Source organism: Wyeomyia smithii, chromosome 3, assembly GCF_029784165.1.
Source record: "Wyeomyia smithii strain HCP4-BCI-WySm-NY-G18 chromosome 3, ASM2978416v1, whole genome shotgun sequence".
Lineage (NCBI taxonomy): Eukaryota > Metazoa > Arthropoda > Insecta > Diptera > Culicidae > Wyeomyia > Wyeomyia smithii.
The window spans coordinates 152,546,800-152,563,552 of NC_073696.1; the positions used below are offsets into that span (position 1 = coordinate 152,546,800).

Genomic DNA, 16,753 nt, shown 5'->3' on the forward strand with positions numbered 1-16,753 from the left:
CTTTTTGCATGACCATGATGTATGGTATGTTTAAAGTATAGGTACATCACCAACAACAACAAAATTCTTACCTTTTGGTAACCATGTACCAATACGATTCCTAGATTAGTCGGAATTAAAGTGCGTCCCGCACCCACAGTTACATAGTTTCTCTGGCAAATATTGTTTATGTGAACCGGAATGGAAGCGTCTGTTCCAATCCCGTGCTTTTCCATCAGTGATATGAGCTCCGATTCAGTTAAATAGTCAGGTGGACTAGTTTGATTCTCAACGAGTCGTACATCCTTTATAATTACTTTTTCATTGGCAGAAAACGACACATTTTTTTCGCTTTGATTAAACACATACCCTGTTATTACTTTTGTATAACCAGGCTCAATTAAGACATCTGAATGACTCGTAAAACGTTCTTCGCCTATTGTAAATGTTGCAATTGTTGAGCGATACTTGAGATCGCGTGAAATTGTTCCAAGAAAATGACGGCAAATATAATCGTATACTCGCCACGTGTCACCATCAAAATCGTTTCGGGATGCTAATTTCATTGGTGTGATTGGTGGATGATCACCAACGTCGTTACCTTTTCGCGGGCAGTTCATGTCTTGAAGAATCGCGCAAGCCTCCTCACCGAAATCAGCTGAAGGTTGCAACATCCTAATAACTTCCCTACAAAAAAAAAAACATGAATTAATCCACCTAGCGGTGAGACATAACCTTTCTCATTTGAACTTATTATTTGTTAAATTAGATTTACACGAACACTTTTAGGAAAAAAAATTACAACTTGATAATTTCTGCTGGATTTACTTTTTATTCTTAATAATAATTTTTTGGAAGCCAACAGCACAACCATACTGAACATTTAAAAAATAACTTTTTGCCTTTCTCCTAGAAAGGTATAAGCAATCACTTGCAAAACCGAAAGTATAAAAGTGCTCCTAAGGGCCAAAGGACATATATCACTCGACTCAGCTCGAAGAGCTGAGCATTTCCTGTATGTGTGTATGTGTGTGTATGTGCAGATTTTTATTCTCACTCACTTTTCTCAGAGATGGCTGGACCGATTTTCATGAAAATAATTGCAAATGAAGGGTCTACTTGTCTCATAAGACCCTATTGAATTTCATTGCAATCGGATTTTTAGTTTAGAGGTTATGTATTTAAATGTAAAAATCATGAAACATCATTATCTCGACAACTACACAATCGATTTGAACTAAATTGGTTTCAAATCTGAACCTGAAATACCCTTAACTTTTAAATTTTATAAAGATTGAACTTGTGGTTCAAAAGTTATGAAAAGAAACGTGTTCTGAAGACTGTTTAATCTCACTCATGTTTCTCAGAGATGGCTGGACCGATTTTCATAAAATCAGTGTCAAATGGAAGGTCTAGTTGCCCTAGCATCACCGTAACCAGAAAAAAAAACATTAGTATTCAGTTATTATATTGTTAACATTCTAATTTATTTGACATTTTTAATTAACACTTGCGTACCTGACCCCTCCAGAGCCTAGATTTTTGGTCAAGGAGCCTCAAAAATCAATTCGCTACTGTGTTTTTGTGGTCGACTTGTGATGTTACTTCAGCCAAAAACGATTACTGAAAGTTCTCTGATTTTATGACTATGGCCTGGTGTCAAGCGCTTACTTATTTACTCCATGAAAGAACAAATGTATTAGTTGACAATAAATTAATTCAAAAGATAGAATCGTTATACATTTCAGATATACAAAAACTCAGTTTTAACAGATTTTCCATGTTAAAAAAAATAAAAATGCATATTTCTTTGTTTAAGGATAACAGTTTTCTGGAAAAAAGTATTTTCTGGGAAATAGTGTTCTGGGCATTGGTTCATTCCGGATATTAACTTTCTGGGGATTAGTATTTTCTGGGTAGCAGTTTTCTGGTGATTGGTACATTCTGGGATTTTGTTTTCTGGGGTAAAAGGTTCGGCGTTTTATTTTCTGGGGAATAGTTTTCGAGGAATTCTTATACAATCATTCAGAACGCAATGATCTCAACTCATTTAAACATCACAAGAAAGTCACCCATAATCCGTTCAAATAGCCAACTGCAGTGCGCAGTTAGAATATCGATTCACTGTGGACTCGCCAAATATGCACTCGTCGGTAACGGATTCGCCAAGCATGCGCATGTTGGTAAAGAGAGTTTGCCAAATAGTATTGGGTAATCGGCAGCACGGCAACTGTCAGAGATAAAGGAGCTGTCAAAAGTTTCATCAAAAGTGCAGAGCAGACAGAAGTTTTTTCGCATTGTGGTGCCGGAACGTCGAGGTTGGTTGCAAAGCTGCAGCGCATAATGTGCCAGAAAATTGCTGGTAAGGTGAAATATTTTCGAAACAGTGTGCGAATAATTAATGCTTGATTGCATTGGCAGTACGAACACAGCAAAGGATAAACTTTGCCCGTCAAACAGTTCGAGAAGCGAACAAAAGGCCCTCAGAGGAGGTAACCTCAAAAACTGAAAGCACGTGTACACTGCTAACGTAAAAACCGATTGGTTGCTGGGTTTTTGTTCCTGGTTCCGGTTTTGTCGGTTTCCTGCGCTGTCGGTCTTAGGCACGACAATCTTCACGAATGGTTTCTCCGAAATTGGACACGAATCAGCACCCAACCGAGGTCGATCCGTAGACACACCAACATCTTCGACAGAAATGCCAAAGGGCAGGCAACTTGGAGCTGTATTTTGCCGTAGCATCGTCACAGTTGCGTCGCAGAGGGAATCAGCATTTGGCGGCCGGTTACTCATGCGCTTGGCCATTGGAAATCGACTCCCAGAAGCAGTTTTTATTATTATTGATTTCACGTCGTCATCCGTAGCGCCTTCAGAATACCGTTCAGGACCGAGCAACCGAGAGCAAGCGATAAGTCGCGCGAGCAAGTCCGACGTGAGACCGATGTGGAGTTGAAAAACCCGCCGAGAAGGATAGGTGACAGCACGCTCGAAGACGAAGAACAAAAATGAGAAGGATGAGTGAGCGAATGTGAAATGAGTAGCGGTAGAATTTTAAGCTCATGAAAGTGGGAAAGTTACCAGATTTGTTGATTCTTTCTTTTGAAGTTTTGGGAAAGCCATTACTCTTGATTCGCAAGCAAGAGATCAATAATTATTACATTTATTCATATTATTTCTTCTGGAATATATATAGGCTTTAGGCTCGTTATCCACGCTTAATATTAAAATACAATCAATTAAAGATAAAAATACAATCAATTAACACTCATGAAGTTGTCCTTTAAAATATAAACTTAGTCTGTTTTTTTTAGATTGCAGGCGACATGTCGATGTTAACAATATGCTGTAGTTAAATGATCTCATGAAACCGCATGTATGCTCGTGTTGTGAATAATTCCGAGCTCGTTGCGAAGGGTTAAACACTCTTGGATTTCTTAGCGTAACCGTATTGCATTACGATGTATTCGAGCTGAAAAGATTCGACTATCAGTCCTTCCTGCTAATACATTAGTGAAAAATACTATGTCAGGAATCCTATGTCGGCAATGTACTGTGTCAATATTAACTAATGCACACAAGTCTTGATAGGCAGGTAGTTGATCACAATTGCATCTAAGGTTCCGGAAGGCAAAACGCACGAACTTTTTTGGAAATCCCTCAATCGTTGAATATGTGTTACTTATTGGGGGCGCCAAACAACGCTCGCAAAGTCTAGCTTGCTCCGCACTAGCGCTTTGTAAATGGCTAATAAAGGATAAGGGTCTTTGAGATCCCGTCCGTACCGTCTCACAAGAGAAAACAATTCAAGCTGTCTGTAACTACATTATCAATATGATTTCCAAACGAAAGTTGTCGGTCAAATGTAACGCCTAGGTCGCGAACTTTTTCTTTACGTAGTAACTCAGTTCCATTGAAATGATATTTAAACTCGATAGGAGATATTTTACGGGAAAATGTCACAACTGAACATTTTTCAGCGTTAACGTTTAGACCACTGTCCAAAACTTTGCAAGTCCAGTTGTAATTTAAGACAATAGTCATTTGTTATAACGGGCAAGAAAATTTTCACATCATCATCATAAATCAGAATCATGGCATTAGTCAATTTGTCTGGAAGCCTGTTCATCACGAGTACAATTAACAGTGGTCCAAAGTGGCTTCCTTGAGGTACTCCCGAATTCACAGTTTACGAAGCAGAGACGTGTCCCTTTATTTGACCATACTAAACTTTTCCCACCCAATATGTTTGCAACCAGTGGCCGCCAATGCCGAAGTCACTAATCGATCGAAATATGCTGTCCGTCTTAACCGCATCAAATGCCTTGCTCATATCTGTGTAAAGACAGTCGACTTGAAATCTTTTGCATATATAATCGGTTACTAAAAAAGTAAACTTGCAAAGATTCGTGGTAACGGATTTCTTTTTTTTAAATCCGTGTTGCACAGAAGAAATGCGTTCAGCGACTACCTCGTAAAGAGAATCGTACACTAGCCGTTCGAAAAGCTTAGGGGTAGCAGATAATTCTCTACTTCTGAGCGAGATCCGTTTTTATGAACTGTTGGTGGCGAACCCTAATAAAGTAATAAAAAAGTTTTTATGAACAGGTGTGATGTGAGAAATTTTCCAAATTGAAGAAAAGTAACCGGAAGCCAGTGACGCGTTGAACAAACTTAAAAGAGGGACTAAAAGCCCACCTTAGGAAGCTGTTAGAGAGAGTGTCAGGGCCAGGCGACGAGTTTGTGTCAAGTTTGTGGATTCCATTTATGACATCAGATACTTAAAATCCTTCAAGCCACTGTCGAAAGAAGGTATACGCACAGTTGAAGGCTGCTCTGCAAAGACACTACGGAAATGTTTGGCGAAAAGGCCAGTCGACGATTGAGTATCTGTAGCGGTTGGGCCTATGTACCTCACATTTTCTGGGATGCCAGAATGTTTCCTTCGATTATTTACGAAGTTCCAGAAGGTTTAAGGATTATTTTCGAAATCACGCTGTATTTTATTCGAGTAGACCTGATATTCCTCCTTGTGTGCACTTTTGAACATACGTAGCGGTTGTTTATAGTGAGTTACATTTTCGTTTGATCTTGCACGACGCATATTCTTCAAAGCAGCTCTTTTGCTCTTCATTAGCTCTATCAGCGCTGGAGAAAACCATTCGGGATATTTGTGATCATACTTAACACGTTTCATAATCACAGAAGTATGACGGGAAAGAATACCAAATACTGTAAAATAAAACAGTAAGGTATTGAAATTCACCCAGTTATTAACTTTTGCGATATCGCCAACGTCAACGTTAAAAACGCCAATAATACATTAGCGCACAACTGAAAGATCCACATTTGATTTTTTATTGGTTACCGTTAAGTGAAATATTTTTGACATTTTCGTTTTGTGATAGTTACGGTTAGTATCATAAAGTTAGTTAACGTATGTTGGTTTTGTGATACCCGAAAAGAATCCACTAAAATGGATTACACTCATCTTACAGATGAGGAGATAACCTACGAATTGGCGCTACGCCACATGGTCAACTTAGGACCAATGACGCACCGACTGAAAGTTCAGCGATTGAACAACGCGGTGCAAGTAGAGTGGCCATTTTTGTAACATCATGCGATTTCGATGAGCGCCGGGCGGAAAAAGTTTCCTTTTTATTTCAAAAATAAGCCACGAAAATTTGAAGTTGATCCGAGCTTATTTAATGGACCTACAAAACGCTAAAATTTAAAAAAAAATAGATTCTCATGAGAACGGCTGTTTTATTTTTTTTTAAAGTTTTTTGCCTTTGTTTCCTAAACCGCCCATAATTCAAAAATTGCCTAATATGCCATTTTTATCAAAATCGAGAAAACAGTTTCTAAACAAGGTCCCCACGAAAACAGATTGTCAAAAAATGCATTTGGGAAGGCAGCAAATGTGAAACAATTTTGGCTAATGTCCAAAATAATTCAGAAGTTGGTTTATATCCAATATGTTTCAACCTGTGGCTTGTACACGAACCAGTGTATAATTAATGTATTTTGTTTCGTCTAACTTTCGAAAATGTGTTGTAGCCTGGTGGTCACTGGCCTCAGGTAAGGGATCGTAAGGCCCTTGCATCAAATTTCACTTTTTTTACGAAGAATATTTGATGCAACAAGAATATATTCGTTTTGCCGCAGAGCCCAATGGTCAAAGAGCGTGACTGTTTCCTTTTGTCATGAATATTTATATTCTTGGAAATGCTTATAGCTCTTTGCTTTGAGGTTATATAAAAGAGAAGATTCACTTTTGATTTGATGAGAAAAAATAGGAAAGTGGATTGTGAGATTATCATGAATTAATAATATTTTTGTTATATTGTTGCACGAAACAATTGTCTCGTCGTCCTTCTCGTCCTCACTTGTGCTTCCGTATTGTTTTATTGAATTTAAAACCATTTTTATCGCCAACAAGCACGGTATAATTCGAATCGTATGAATATTAGCCAAATTGCACGCCTGTTTGTCAACCGACCTTTCGTTAATAATTGAAAAAACGGCTACTGCGTGGGCGGGTGGAGTTTTCCTGCAGATTTCTCTGTTTCAACTCATCGGCAAGGTTCCAGCAAAACATGTTGTACCGACAAAAAACTTTAAAATGCGTTTTTCTCGAATTGATGCCTATTATATATATTAGCATATTTTCGAATTATGGGCAGTAAAATAGTTGTATATTTTGCGTCGGAAAACTCTTTAATTATAAAACCATATCATTAGGGACATTATAAAACCATCATTCCGCGTCGAACACTCGACAGAAACGGACGTGCAAAGTGGTCGTTCTATTACAATCCGGTCCGTGTGTACGAATAGCCAAACAAAAGAGTGTATTATTCGCGCTAAAGGCCAACTAGATTGTGAGTTGTGTCGCTACGTTCTGTACCTGGCTCGCAACTTTGGCTGTATTGGTGCAAAATACCAGCTGCAGTTTTGATCTGTGCACAGTGAATAGATCTTTCTAATTCAAGGCCATCATTTGACAGTCGAGTCGTGTCGCTGTGCTGAGTGATCTCACACCCGGCTCACTGCTGGTGGCTGTATTGGTGCTGCTGTACTGGTGCTGCTGGCTGCTTTGGGTGCAGCTTCGAACGATCGGACAACCACTGCTGGAAGGAAGAAGTAAATAGGTACGTGTTCTTGTCGGCGCTAGTGCGCTAGTGCGCTACATTTAGCGCGATGGATATAGATCCCTCGCCTCCCGTGCCACCATCCCCGAACCCCCTTGACCCTGACCCTTCTGTTACCCCCTCCCCTGTTCATTCTCCAGTCCCCCCTCGCCCCAGGCTTTACCCGGACGGATCTCAACAGGGCAGCTATACTGTTTATTTTCGTCCAAAGGCAGGAGTGAATTCAAAGCGATTAAACATACTGCAAATTTCTAAAGACCTGACGAAGGGGTACAAGGCCGTGACCGAAATTTCCAAGGTCCGACCTAACAAGCTCCGTGTCGTGGTCAGTGATCTGGCACAGGCCAATGCTATCGCTTGCTCTGAGCTCTTCACACGCGAGTATCGCGTCTACATACCCGCACGAGACGTGGAGATCGACGGTGTCATAACCGATTCGAGTCTGTCTGTCGAGTGTATCCTAAAAAGCGCAACCGGTTGCTTCAAAAATACCGAAACACAGGCGAAGATTTTGGATTGTAAGCAATTGCGGTCCATGTCTCTCGTCGGCGGTAAAAAAGTTTACACTCCGTCAGACTCGTTTCGCGTTACGTTTGCCGGATCTGCACTCCCTAGCCACGTTTCGATCGACCGGGTTCGTCTGCCTGTGCGATTGTATGTACCCCGTGTTATGAATTGCACCAATTGCAAGCAGTTAGGCCACACAGCCGCCTACTGCTGCAATAAAGCGATGTAGCAAGTGTGGGAAGACTCATGCGGAAGATTCTTGCAGTGTTAATGCTGAAAAATGTATTCACTGTGGGGAAAACCAGCATGAGCTCTCCACATGCCCGGTGTACATGCAGCGCAGAGATAAAATCAAGCGGTCACTTAAGGAGCGTTCAAAGCGTTCTTATGCTGAGATGCTGAAGAAGACCGTGACCACTTCTACCATAACATCGAACCCCTTTGATCTGTTGTCCTCTGATGAAACCGATTCTGACGATTCATCAGCGGGAACATCTTATGCCAATCCTGGGGAGTCTAGGAAGAGGAAAAATGTTTCTTCTCCTAAACTTCCCCGGAAGGTCCTAAGATTTCCCAAAGTGTAATGAAAAGTACGAACAAACCAAACAGTGCTGCGGAAAAACCGAAGCAAACTCCTCCTGGGCTTGCAAATTTAAAGTCCTAGAAGGAACGCACTGCCTAGGAACATCTAAAACCCCAGTTGTTCCTTTTGCACATCCAGTTGATGAAACAAACTCTGGATTAGTGAAATTTTCTGACATTGTGGACTGGATTTTTGAAAATTTCAATGTACCCGATCCAATTAAAATTTTTCTTACAGCATTCCTCCCAACAGTTAGATCATTTTTGAAGCAGTTGACTGCCCAATGGCCCCTCCTTGCAGCGATTGTATCCTTCGATGCCTAATTCAACTGCGTATATAAAGGATTCTATCTCTGTCTTACAGTGGAATTGTAGAAGTATTTTACCAAAAATTGATTCGTTTAAAGTTTTGATAAATAAAAACAAATGCGATGCATTTTCCCTTTGTGAAACTTGGCTTACTTCAAATATTGATCTCAACTTCCATGATTTTAATATTATTCGCCTTGATCGAGACACCCCATATGGGGGAGTACTTTTAGGGATTGAAAAGTGCTATTCTTTCTATCGTATTAACCTCCCCTCGATTCCAGGCATCAAAGTTGTCGCATGTCAAATGACAATACAAGGTAAAGAGCTTTGTATTGCCTCAATATATATTCCTCCCAGCGCACAGGTTGGGCAACGGCTGCTCTTTGATTTAATAGAACTTCTTCCCTCGCCACGTTTGATTTTGGGAGACTTCAACTCTCATGGTGTGGCTTGGGGTTCCCCTTACAATGATAACCGCTCCTCTTTAATCTATAACCTTTGCGATGACTTCGACATGACTATTTTAAACAACGGTGAAATGACACGTATCCCGAAACCTCCAGCGCGCCCAAGCGCTTTGGATCTATCCTTATGTTCGACGTCGCTACGGTTGGATTGCACATGGAAGGTAATCCTCGATCCTCACGGTAGCGACCATCTGCCTATTCTTATTTCAATTACAAACGGGTCAACTCGCATGCGACCAATTGACATTCCGTATTCCGGAATGTCGATTGGAAGTTATACGAGGAAATGATTTCAAAAGCGGTCGAGTCGATTCAACATCACCCACCACTTGAAGAATACAACCTCCTCGCGGGCTTGATTCTCGACGCCGCGTTGCAAGCCCAAACGAAGAAATATCCCGGCGTAACGATCAAAGAGCGGCCCCCAACTCCGTGGTGGGACAAAGAGTGCTCCGATGTCTACACGCAAAGATCCGACGCGTTTTTGGCCTTCCAGAAGGGAGGTATACCCGACGACTATATACGGTATTCGGAGCTTAATGCCAAGCTTAAAAGCCTGGCTAAAGCAAAGAAACGCGGATATTGGCGTCGGTTCGTGAACAAGACGTCGAGGGAGACATCGATGAGCACTCTTTGGAACACAGCCCGAAGAATGCGGAATCGCGTAACGGTCAACGAATGCGAGGAGTCTTCAAGTCGGTGGATATTTGATTTTGCCAGGAAAGTATGTCCGGACTCTGTTCCTGAGCAGAACATTGTTCGCGATGCGTCTCCGGGCCACGACGCGATAGAATCACCTTTTACGATGGCAGAATTTCCAGTTGCCCTTCTGTCCTGTAACAATAACGCGCCTGGGTTAGATAGAATCAAATTCAACTTGTTGAAGAATCTACCCGGCAATGCCAAGAGGCGCTTGTTGAACTTGTTCAATAAGTTCCTGGAGCAAAACATTGTACCGCAGGATTGCAGGCAAGTAAAGGTGATCGCCATCCAAAAACCAGGGAAACCAGCTTCTGATCACAACTCTTATAGGCCGATTGCAATGCTATCCTGTATCCGGAAATTGATGGAAAAAATGATACTCCGTCGTTTAGACCATTGGGTCGAATCAAATGGTCTACTATCAGATACTCAATTTGGCTTCCGCCGTGCCAAAGGGACGAATGATTGTCTTGCGTTGCTTTCAACAGATATTCAGCTGGCGTATGCTCGCAAAGAACAAATGGCGTCTGCGTTCTTGGACATTAAGGGGGCTTTTGATTCCGTTTCTATTGACATTCTTTCGGGTAAACTTCACCGACAAGGATTTTCTCCAATTTTGAACAATTTTTTGCACAATTTGTTGTCCGAAAAGCACATGCATTTTACGCACGGCGATTTGGCAACTTTTCGCATTAGCTACATGGGTCTTCCCCAGGGCTCATGTTTAAGCCCCCGTCTTTACAACTTTTATGTAAATGACATCGACGAATGTCTGGCAAATTCATGCACGATAAGACAACTTGCAGACGACAGTGTAATCTCTGTTACAGGAGCCAAAGCTGCCGATTTGCAAGGGCCATTGCAAGATACCTTGGACAATTTGTCTGCTTGGGCTTTACAGCTAGGTATCGAATTCTCTCCGGAGAAGACTGAGATAGTAGTTTTTTCTAGGAAGCATGAACCTGCTCAGCTTCAAACACAATTAATGGGTAAAACGATTTCTCAGGTTTTGGTACACAAATATCTTGGTGTCTGGTTCGACTCTAAAGGCACCTGGGGTTGTCACGTGAGGTATCTGATGAAAAAATGTCAACAAAGAGTGAATTTTCTTCGTACAATAACCGGACAATGGTGGGATGCCCACCCAGGAGACCTTATAAGGCTTTGCCAAACAACGATACTGTCTGTTATTGAGTACGGGTGTTTCTGCTTCCGCTCCGCAGCAAACACACATTTGATCAAACTGGAGCGAATACAATATCGTTGTTTGCGTATCGCCTTGGGTTGCATGCAATCGACCCATACGATGAGTTTGGATATCTTAGCTGGAGTACTACCATTGAAAAACCGCTTCTGGAGCCTGTCTTCTCGTATTCTAATCAAATGTGAGGTCTTGAACCGTCCCGTGATTGAAAATTTTGAAAGGTTAATCGAACTTAATTCTCAAACCCGTTTTATGACATTGTATTTCAATCACATGTCCCAAAATATTAACCCTTCTTCGAATATTCCAAATCGTGTCGACTTATCAAATACTTCTGATTCTACTGTGTTTTTCGATACATCCATGATAGAAGAAACTCGTGGAATCCCGGATCATTTACGCGTGCAGCAGATCCCTAAAATTTTTTCCAATAAATATCGAAACATCAACTGCGACAATATGTACTACACTGACGGATCACTTCTTGATGGGTCCACTGGCTTCGGTATCTTCAATAACAATTTAACCGTCTCCCATAAGCTCGATAATCCTGCTTCTGTTTACGTCGCAGAATTAGCTGCAATTCAGTACACCCTAGGGATTATCGAAAAAATGCCCACGGACCATTATTTCATCTTTACGGACAGTCTCAGTTCCATTGAGGCTCTCCGATCGATTAAAGATGTTAAGCACTCTCCGTAATTCCTGGGGAAAATACGGGAACATCTGAGTGCTTTATCCGTAAAATCTACTCAGATTACCTTAGCGTGGGTCCCTTCTCACTGCTCGATACCGGGTAATGAGAAAGCGGACTCTTTGGCTAAGGTGGGCGCAAAAAACGGTGATATTTATGAAAGACCAATTGCCTTTAATGAATTTTTTGCATTTGTACGTCAGAATACGATCATCAGTTGGCAAAATTCTTGGACCAAGGGGGAACTGGGAAGGTGGTTACATTCCATAATCCCCAAGGTATCAACGAACCCGTGGTTCATGGGGTTGGATGTAGGTCGGGTTTTCATTTGCGTGATGTCCCGGCTTATGTCCAATCACTTTAGATTTGACGCGCATCTCCGTCGTGTTGGGCTCGGGGAAAGTGGTATCTGTGCCTGTGGTGCAGGTTATCACGACATAGAGCACGTTGTTTGGTCATGCCCTGTACACCGTGACGCCAGGTCTAGATTAATAGCTTCCCTGCAGGCCGAAGGTAGGCAGCCGGCTATTCCTGTTCGTGATGTCTTGGCGAGCCGTGACCTATCCTACATGTCCCTTATATACGTTTTCCTGAAATCCATCCACGCCCCAGTTTAGTCCTATCCCCTTCCGCCTACATCCAACCAAACGACAAGAACACGTTAAGACCCCGGATCCGGAAACAGCAATCAGACCCGCACGATACTCTCAAGGCCCGATGGAAACAACCCAATATGCCAGTCCGTAATATCTTGGCCCAGCAGCGGAACAAATTTAATATGCTGCCTACCTATGGCAATGAAAACCATCAAACAGCAAACCTGTGCTTTTAATGCAAAATATTCTAGCTTTAAGTTAGATTTAGTTTCAGCTCGTAGTCGGCAGCGAGGATAAAAAATTTGCTTTTAGTTATTAAGATACTTTAGAAAGTAAGCTACCAGATATAATTGGCGCCGTTAAACATTGAATTGTATTTGTGCCGTGTCAAATAAACTATAGATAGAGAAAAATTATAAAACCATATCATTAGGGACATTTAATCGTTAGAGAATTTAAAGCTGCTATTCAGTGATTATATCCTTAATCGTACTTCATTGCAGCAACTGCGTGAAAAAAAACCGTCACTATTGGATTGGTGAAGCAAAATTATTAAGAACTTTTTGTAGGGATTTAATGTTAGTTTTAGTATCATTATTATTATTCTATAAAACAGTTCAGCACTAGTGATCAAAGTTCACTAGGATGGTGAATTTTATCAAATATAGTCGGTAGATCTCATGTTGATTGAATTGCAATCCTTATGAGTTACGAAGGAACAGAAAAGTTCTTGGGCGCGCTTAAAATTAATTCAAGCTTCGGCAAAAAAATCACCCAAGAAGATCATAATACGCTAGTGGATTGGAATATTTCGGAAAAGTTTCGAAAACTAGCCAATAGTTCTTGTTCTCTTCATATTTATGAACTTCTATACAAAATATAGGGTAATCGCTCCATTATTTATCTCAACAGCTAGGTGCACCTATATTCATCTTATTTCTCTCATTTGTCCAATTTACCGTCAAATTTCCACAAATTTTGTGAGTAAATCTATTTGCTTTTCGATTCTGTCAAGTGGTTGAAAGTTTTACGTTGAAAATATGGTAAAATTTCACGATAAATTGATAAAAAAGACGTGATGAATATAGGAGATGAATATAGGAGCGATTACCCTATTACAGGGCAAAAGCAACGGATAAACATCTTTCTTCAACCGTTTTACAAGAGCATCAAACGAAATCAACTCATTCACAGCCGATCATCTCATTCACAGCTTCAATGGTCCAAAAGTTCGCTAAAAATTGTTCTATAAAGATTGCAATCAAATCTTGGTTATGAAGCGACCTTTTCCACTTATCACAAGCAAAACTCATGTCAAAACCTCAATTAATCCACCTAGCGGTCAGACCCAGCCTTTCTCTTTCAAACTTATTATTTCTAAAAAGAGATTTACATGAACGCTTCCATCCAATAAATGTATATTCACGCTTAAGGTTCTAAAAAATTGATGTTGTAATCCATACATATGAAAAGGCAGTCCGGTCTGTCTGTCTGTCTGATCCATATAGGCTCGAAAACTACCGAACCGATCGACGTGAAAATTTGTATTTAGGGGTTTTTGGTGCCGATAAAGGTTCCTAGTTTGAGACCCCTCCCTCTTCTGGAAGGGAGGGGTCCCATACAAATGAAACACAAATTTCTGCACATCTCGACAAATAATCAACTAAATGGAACCAAATTTGGCCGGTAAATGTTCTTAGTGGTAGAAAATATGTCCATAATGTTTTGACACCCCTCCTTCTTTTAGAAGGGAGGGGTGCCATACAAATTAAACACAAATTTCCGCACATCTCGAGAACTAACCAACTAAATGGAACCAAATTTGGTAGGTAAATGTTTTTTGTGGTAACAAATATGTTTCATAATCGACCTCAGGCAACATTTTGGATTGTAAGATGGCAAGATCCGATTTCTGGAAAACAGCCAAAAATGGCCGATTTCCACCCAATATAATGAAATTCGGATCTAGAACGATACAAAGGAGCTCAAATCGACCACAGATATCATTTTGAATTCCGGCCTAATACCACCCAATAGGAGTGTTTCTTTAACCAGTGAAAAAGCAAAGCCTTGGTGCTACATTCCGATTCGAAACTTGACCTTCTGTTTATTTATACACAGACCTCGCAGCCGACTGTTTAGTGTACAGGACAATTGCGGGGCTAGCGTCGCGAACCTACTGACACTAACAGTATCTCCCGAGCCGAGACTCGAACATACGACGACTGGCTTGTTAGGCCAGTATCGTACCTCGAGACCATCTGGGAGATCTTTCTTTGACCAGTATGACGTTTAAAATCCAGAAATTGTCTCCAAATGCCATTATAAAATCCCAAATGGCGACTTCCGGTTTCGGAAAAACAGCGGTAAACGATCAAATACCACCCAATATGGATATTTCCGGAATCGTAATGATGCACTGGAGCCACAAATCGACTTCAGACAACATTTTGAATTGTAGGATGGATGGCAACTTCTGGTTTCTGGAAAAACAGCCAAAAATGGCCGTTTTCCGTCTAACATGAGTATCTCCGGATCTAGAATGATACACAGCAGCTGATATCGACCACAGACCCCATTTTGGATTCTAGGTTGGTGACTTCCGGTTCCTGGGAAACAGCCGAAAATGATCGAACAACACCCAATATGGGTGTTTCTTCAACCAGAATGACGTTCAGAGGCCAGAAATTATTACTATTTTGAAATCTAAGACGGCGACTTCCGGTTTGTGAAAGACAGCCTAAAATAACCAAATACCATCCAATATGAGTATCTCTGGAACCAGAATGATGCAATGAGCTAAAAATTGACCTCAGGCACCATTTTGAATTGCTAAATGGCAACTTCTAGGAAACACCCGAAAATGACCGAATAATACTCAATATGGTTATCGAGATGATGCATAGAAACCAAACTTTGACCATGAACACCATCTTGAATTTAAAGACGACCACTTTAAAGCAGGTATAGTTTCAAATAGTCTTTGAATTTTTGCCTTTCTCCTAGAAAGGTATAGCAATCACTTGCAAAACCGAAAGTATAAAAGTGCTCCAAAGGGCCGAATGGCATATATCACTCGACTCGACGAGCTGAGCATATTCTGTATGTGTGTGTGTATGTGTGAGTGTGTGTATGTGCAGATTTTTATTCTCACTCACTTTTCTCAGAGATGGCTGGACCGATTTTCATGATATTAATTGCAAATGAACGAAAGGTCTTGTTGCCCCATAAGACCCTATTGAATTTTATTGTAATCGGATTTTTAGTTCAGAGGTTATGTTTAAAAATGTGAAAGTCATGAAACATCAATATCTCAGAAACTACACAACCGATTTGAACAAAATTGGTCTCAAAAGAACGGGCTACCGAGAAAACCTTAAGTTTTGAATTTCATAAAGATTGATTTTTTTTTTCTTCATCTATAGTTTATTTGACACGGCACAAATACAATTCAATGTTTAACGGCGCCAATTATATCTGGTAGCTTACTTTCTAAAGTATCTTAATAACTAAAAGCAAATTTTTTATCCTCGCTGCCGACTACGAGCTGAAACTAAATCTAACTTAAAGCTAGAATATTTTGCATTAAAAGCACAGGTTTGCTGTTTGATGGTTTTCATTGCCATAGGTAGGCAGCATATTAAATTTGTTCCGCTGCTGGGCCAAGATATTACGGACTGGCATATTGGGTTGTTTCCATCGGGCCTTGAGAGTATCGTGCGGGTCTGATTGCTGTTTCCGGATCCGGGGTCTTAACGTGTTCTTGTCGTTTGGTTGGATGTAGGCGGAAGGAGATAGGACTAAACTGGGGCGTGGATGGATTTCAGGAAAACGTATATAAAGGACATGTAGGATAGGTCACGGCTCGCCAAGACATCACGAACAGGAACAGCCGGCTGCCTACCTTCGGCCTGCAGGGAAGCTATTAATCTAGACCTGGCGTCACGGTGTACAGGGCATGACCAAACAACGTGCTCTATGTCGTGATAACCTTCACCACAGGCACAGATACCACTTTCCCCGAGCCCAACACGACGGAGATGCGCGTCAAATCTATAGTGATTGGACATAAGCCGGGACATCACGCAAATGAAATCCCGACCTACATCCAACCCCTTGAACCACGGGTTCGTAGACACCTAGGGGATTATGGAATGTAACCACCTTCCCAGTTCCCCCTTGGTCCAAGAATTTTGCCAACTGATGATCGTATTCTGACGTACAAATGCGAAAAATTCACGGGACGGTTCAAGACCTCACATTTGATTAGAATACGAGAAGACAGGCTCCAGAAGCGGTTTTTCAATGGTAGTACTCCAGCTAAGATCTCCAAACTCATCGTATGGGTCGATTGCATGCAACCCAAGGCGATACGCAATCAACGATATTGTATTCGCTCCAGTTTGATCAAATGTGTGTTTGCTGCGGAGCGGAAGCAGAAACACCCGTACTCAATAACAGACAGTATCGTTGTTTGGTAAAGCCTTATAAGGTCTCCTGGGTGGGCTCCCCACCATTGTCCGGTTATTGTACGAAGAAAATTCACTCTTTGTTGA

The 16,753-nt window shown here is 41.1% G+C and overlaps 1 protein-coding gene across 3 annotated transcripts in view; it reads right to left on the minus strand.

The window, feature by feature from the left end:
- Positions 1 to 16,753, minus strand: part of LOC129726405 (DNA topoisomerase 3-beta) — a 297,697-nt gene that overhangs the window by 79,960 nt on the left and 200,984 nt on the right. For all 3 annotated transcript variants that reach the window (XM_055683044.1, XM_055683043.1, XM_055683042.1), the window contains one exon: positions 72 to 666. In XM_055683044.1, coding sequence (XP_055539019.1) covers positions 72 to 666 — 595 coding nt within the window. The remainder of the gene's footprint in view (positions 1 to 71; positions 667 to 16,753) is intronic.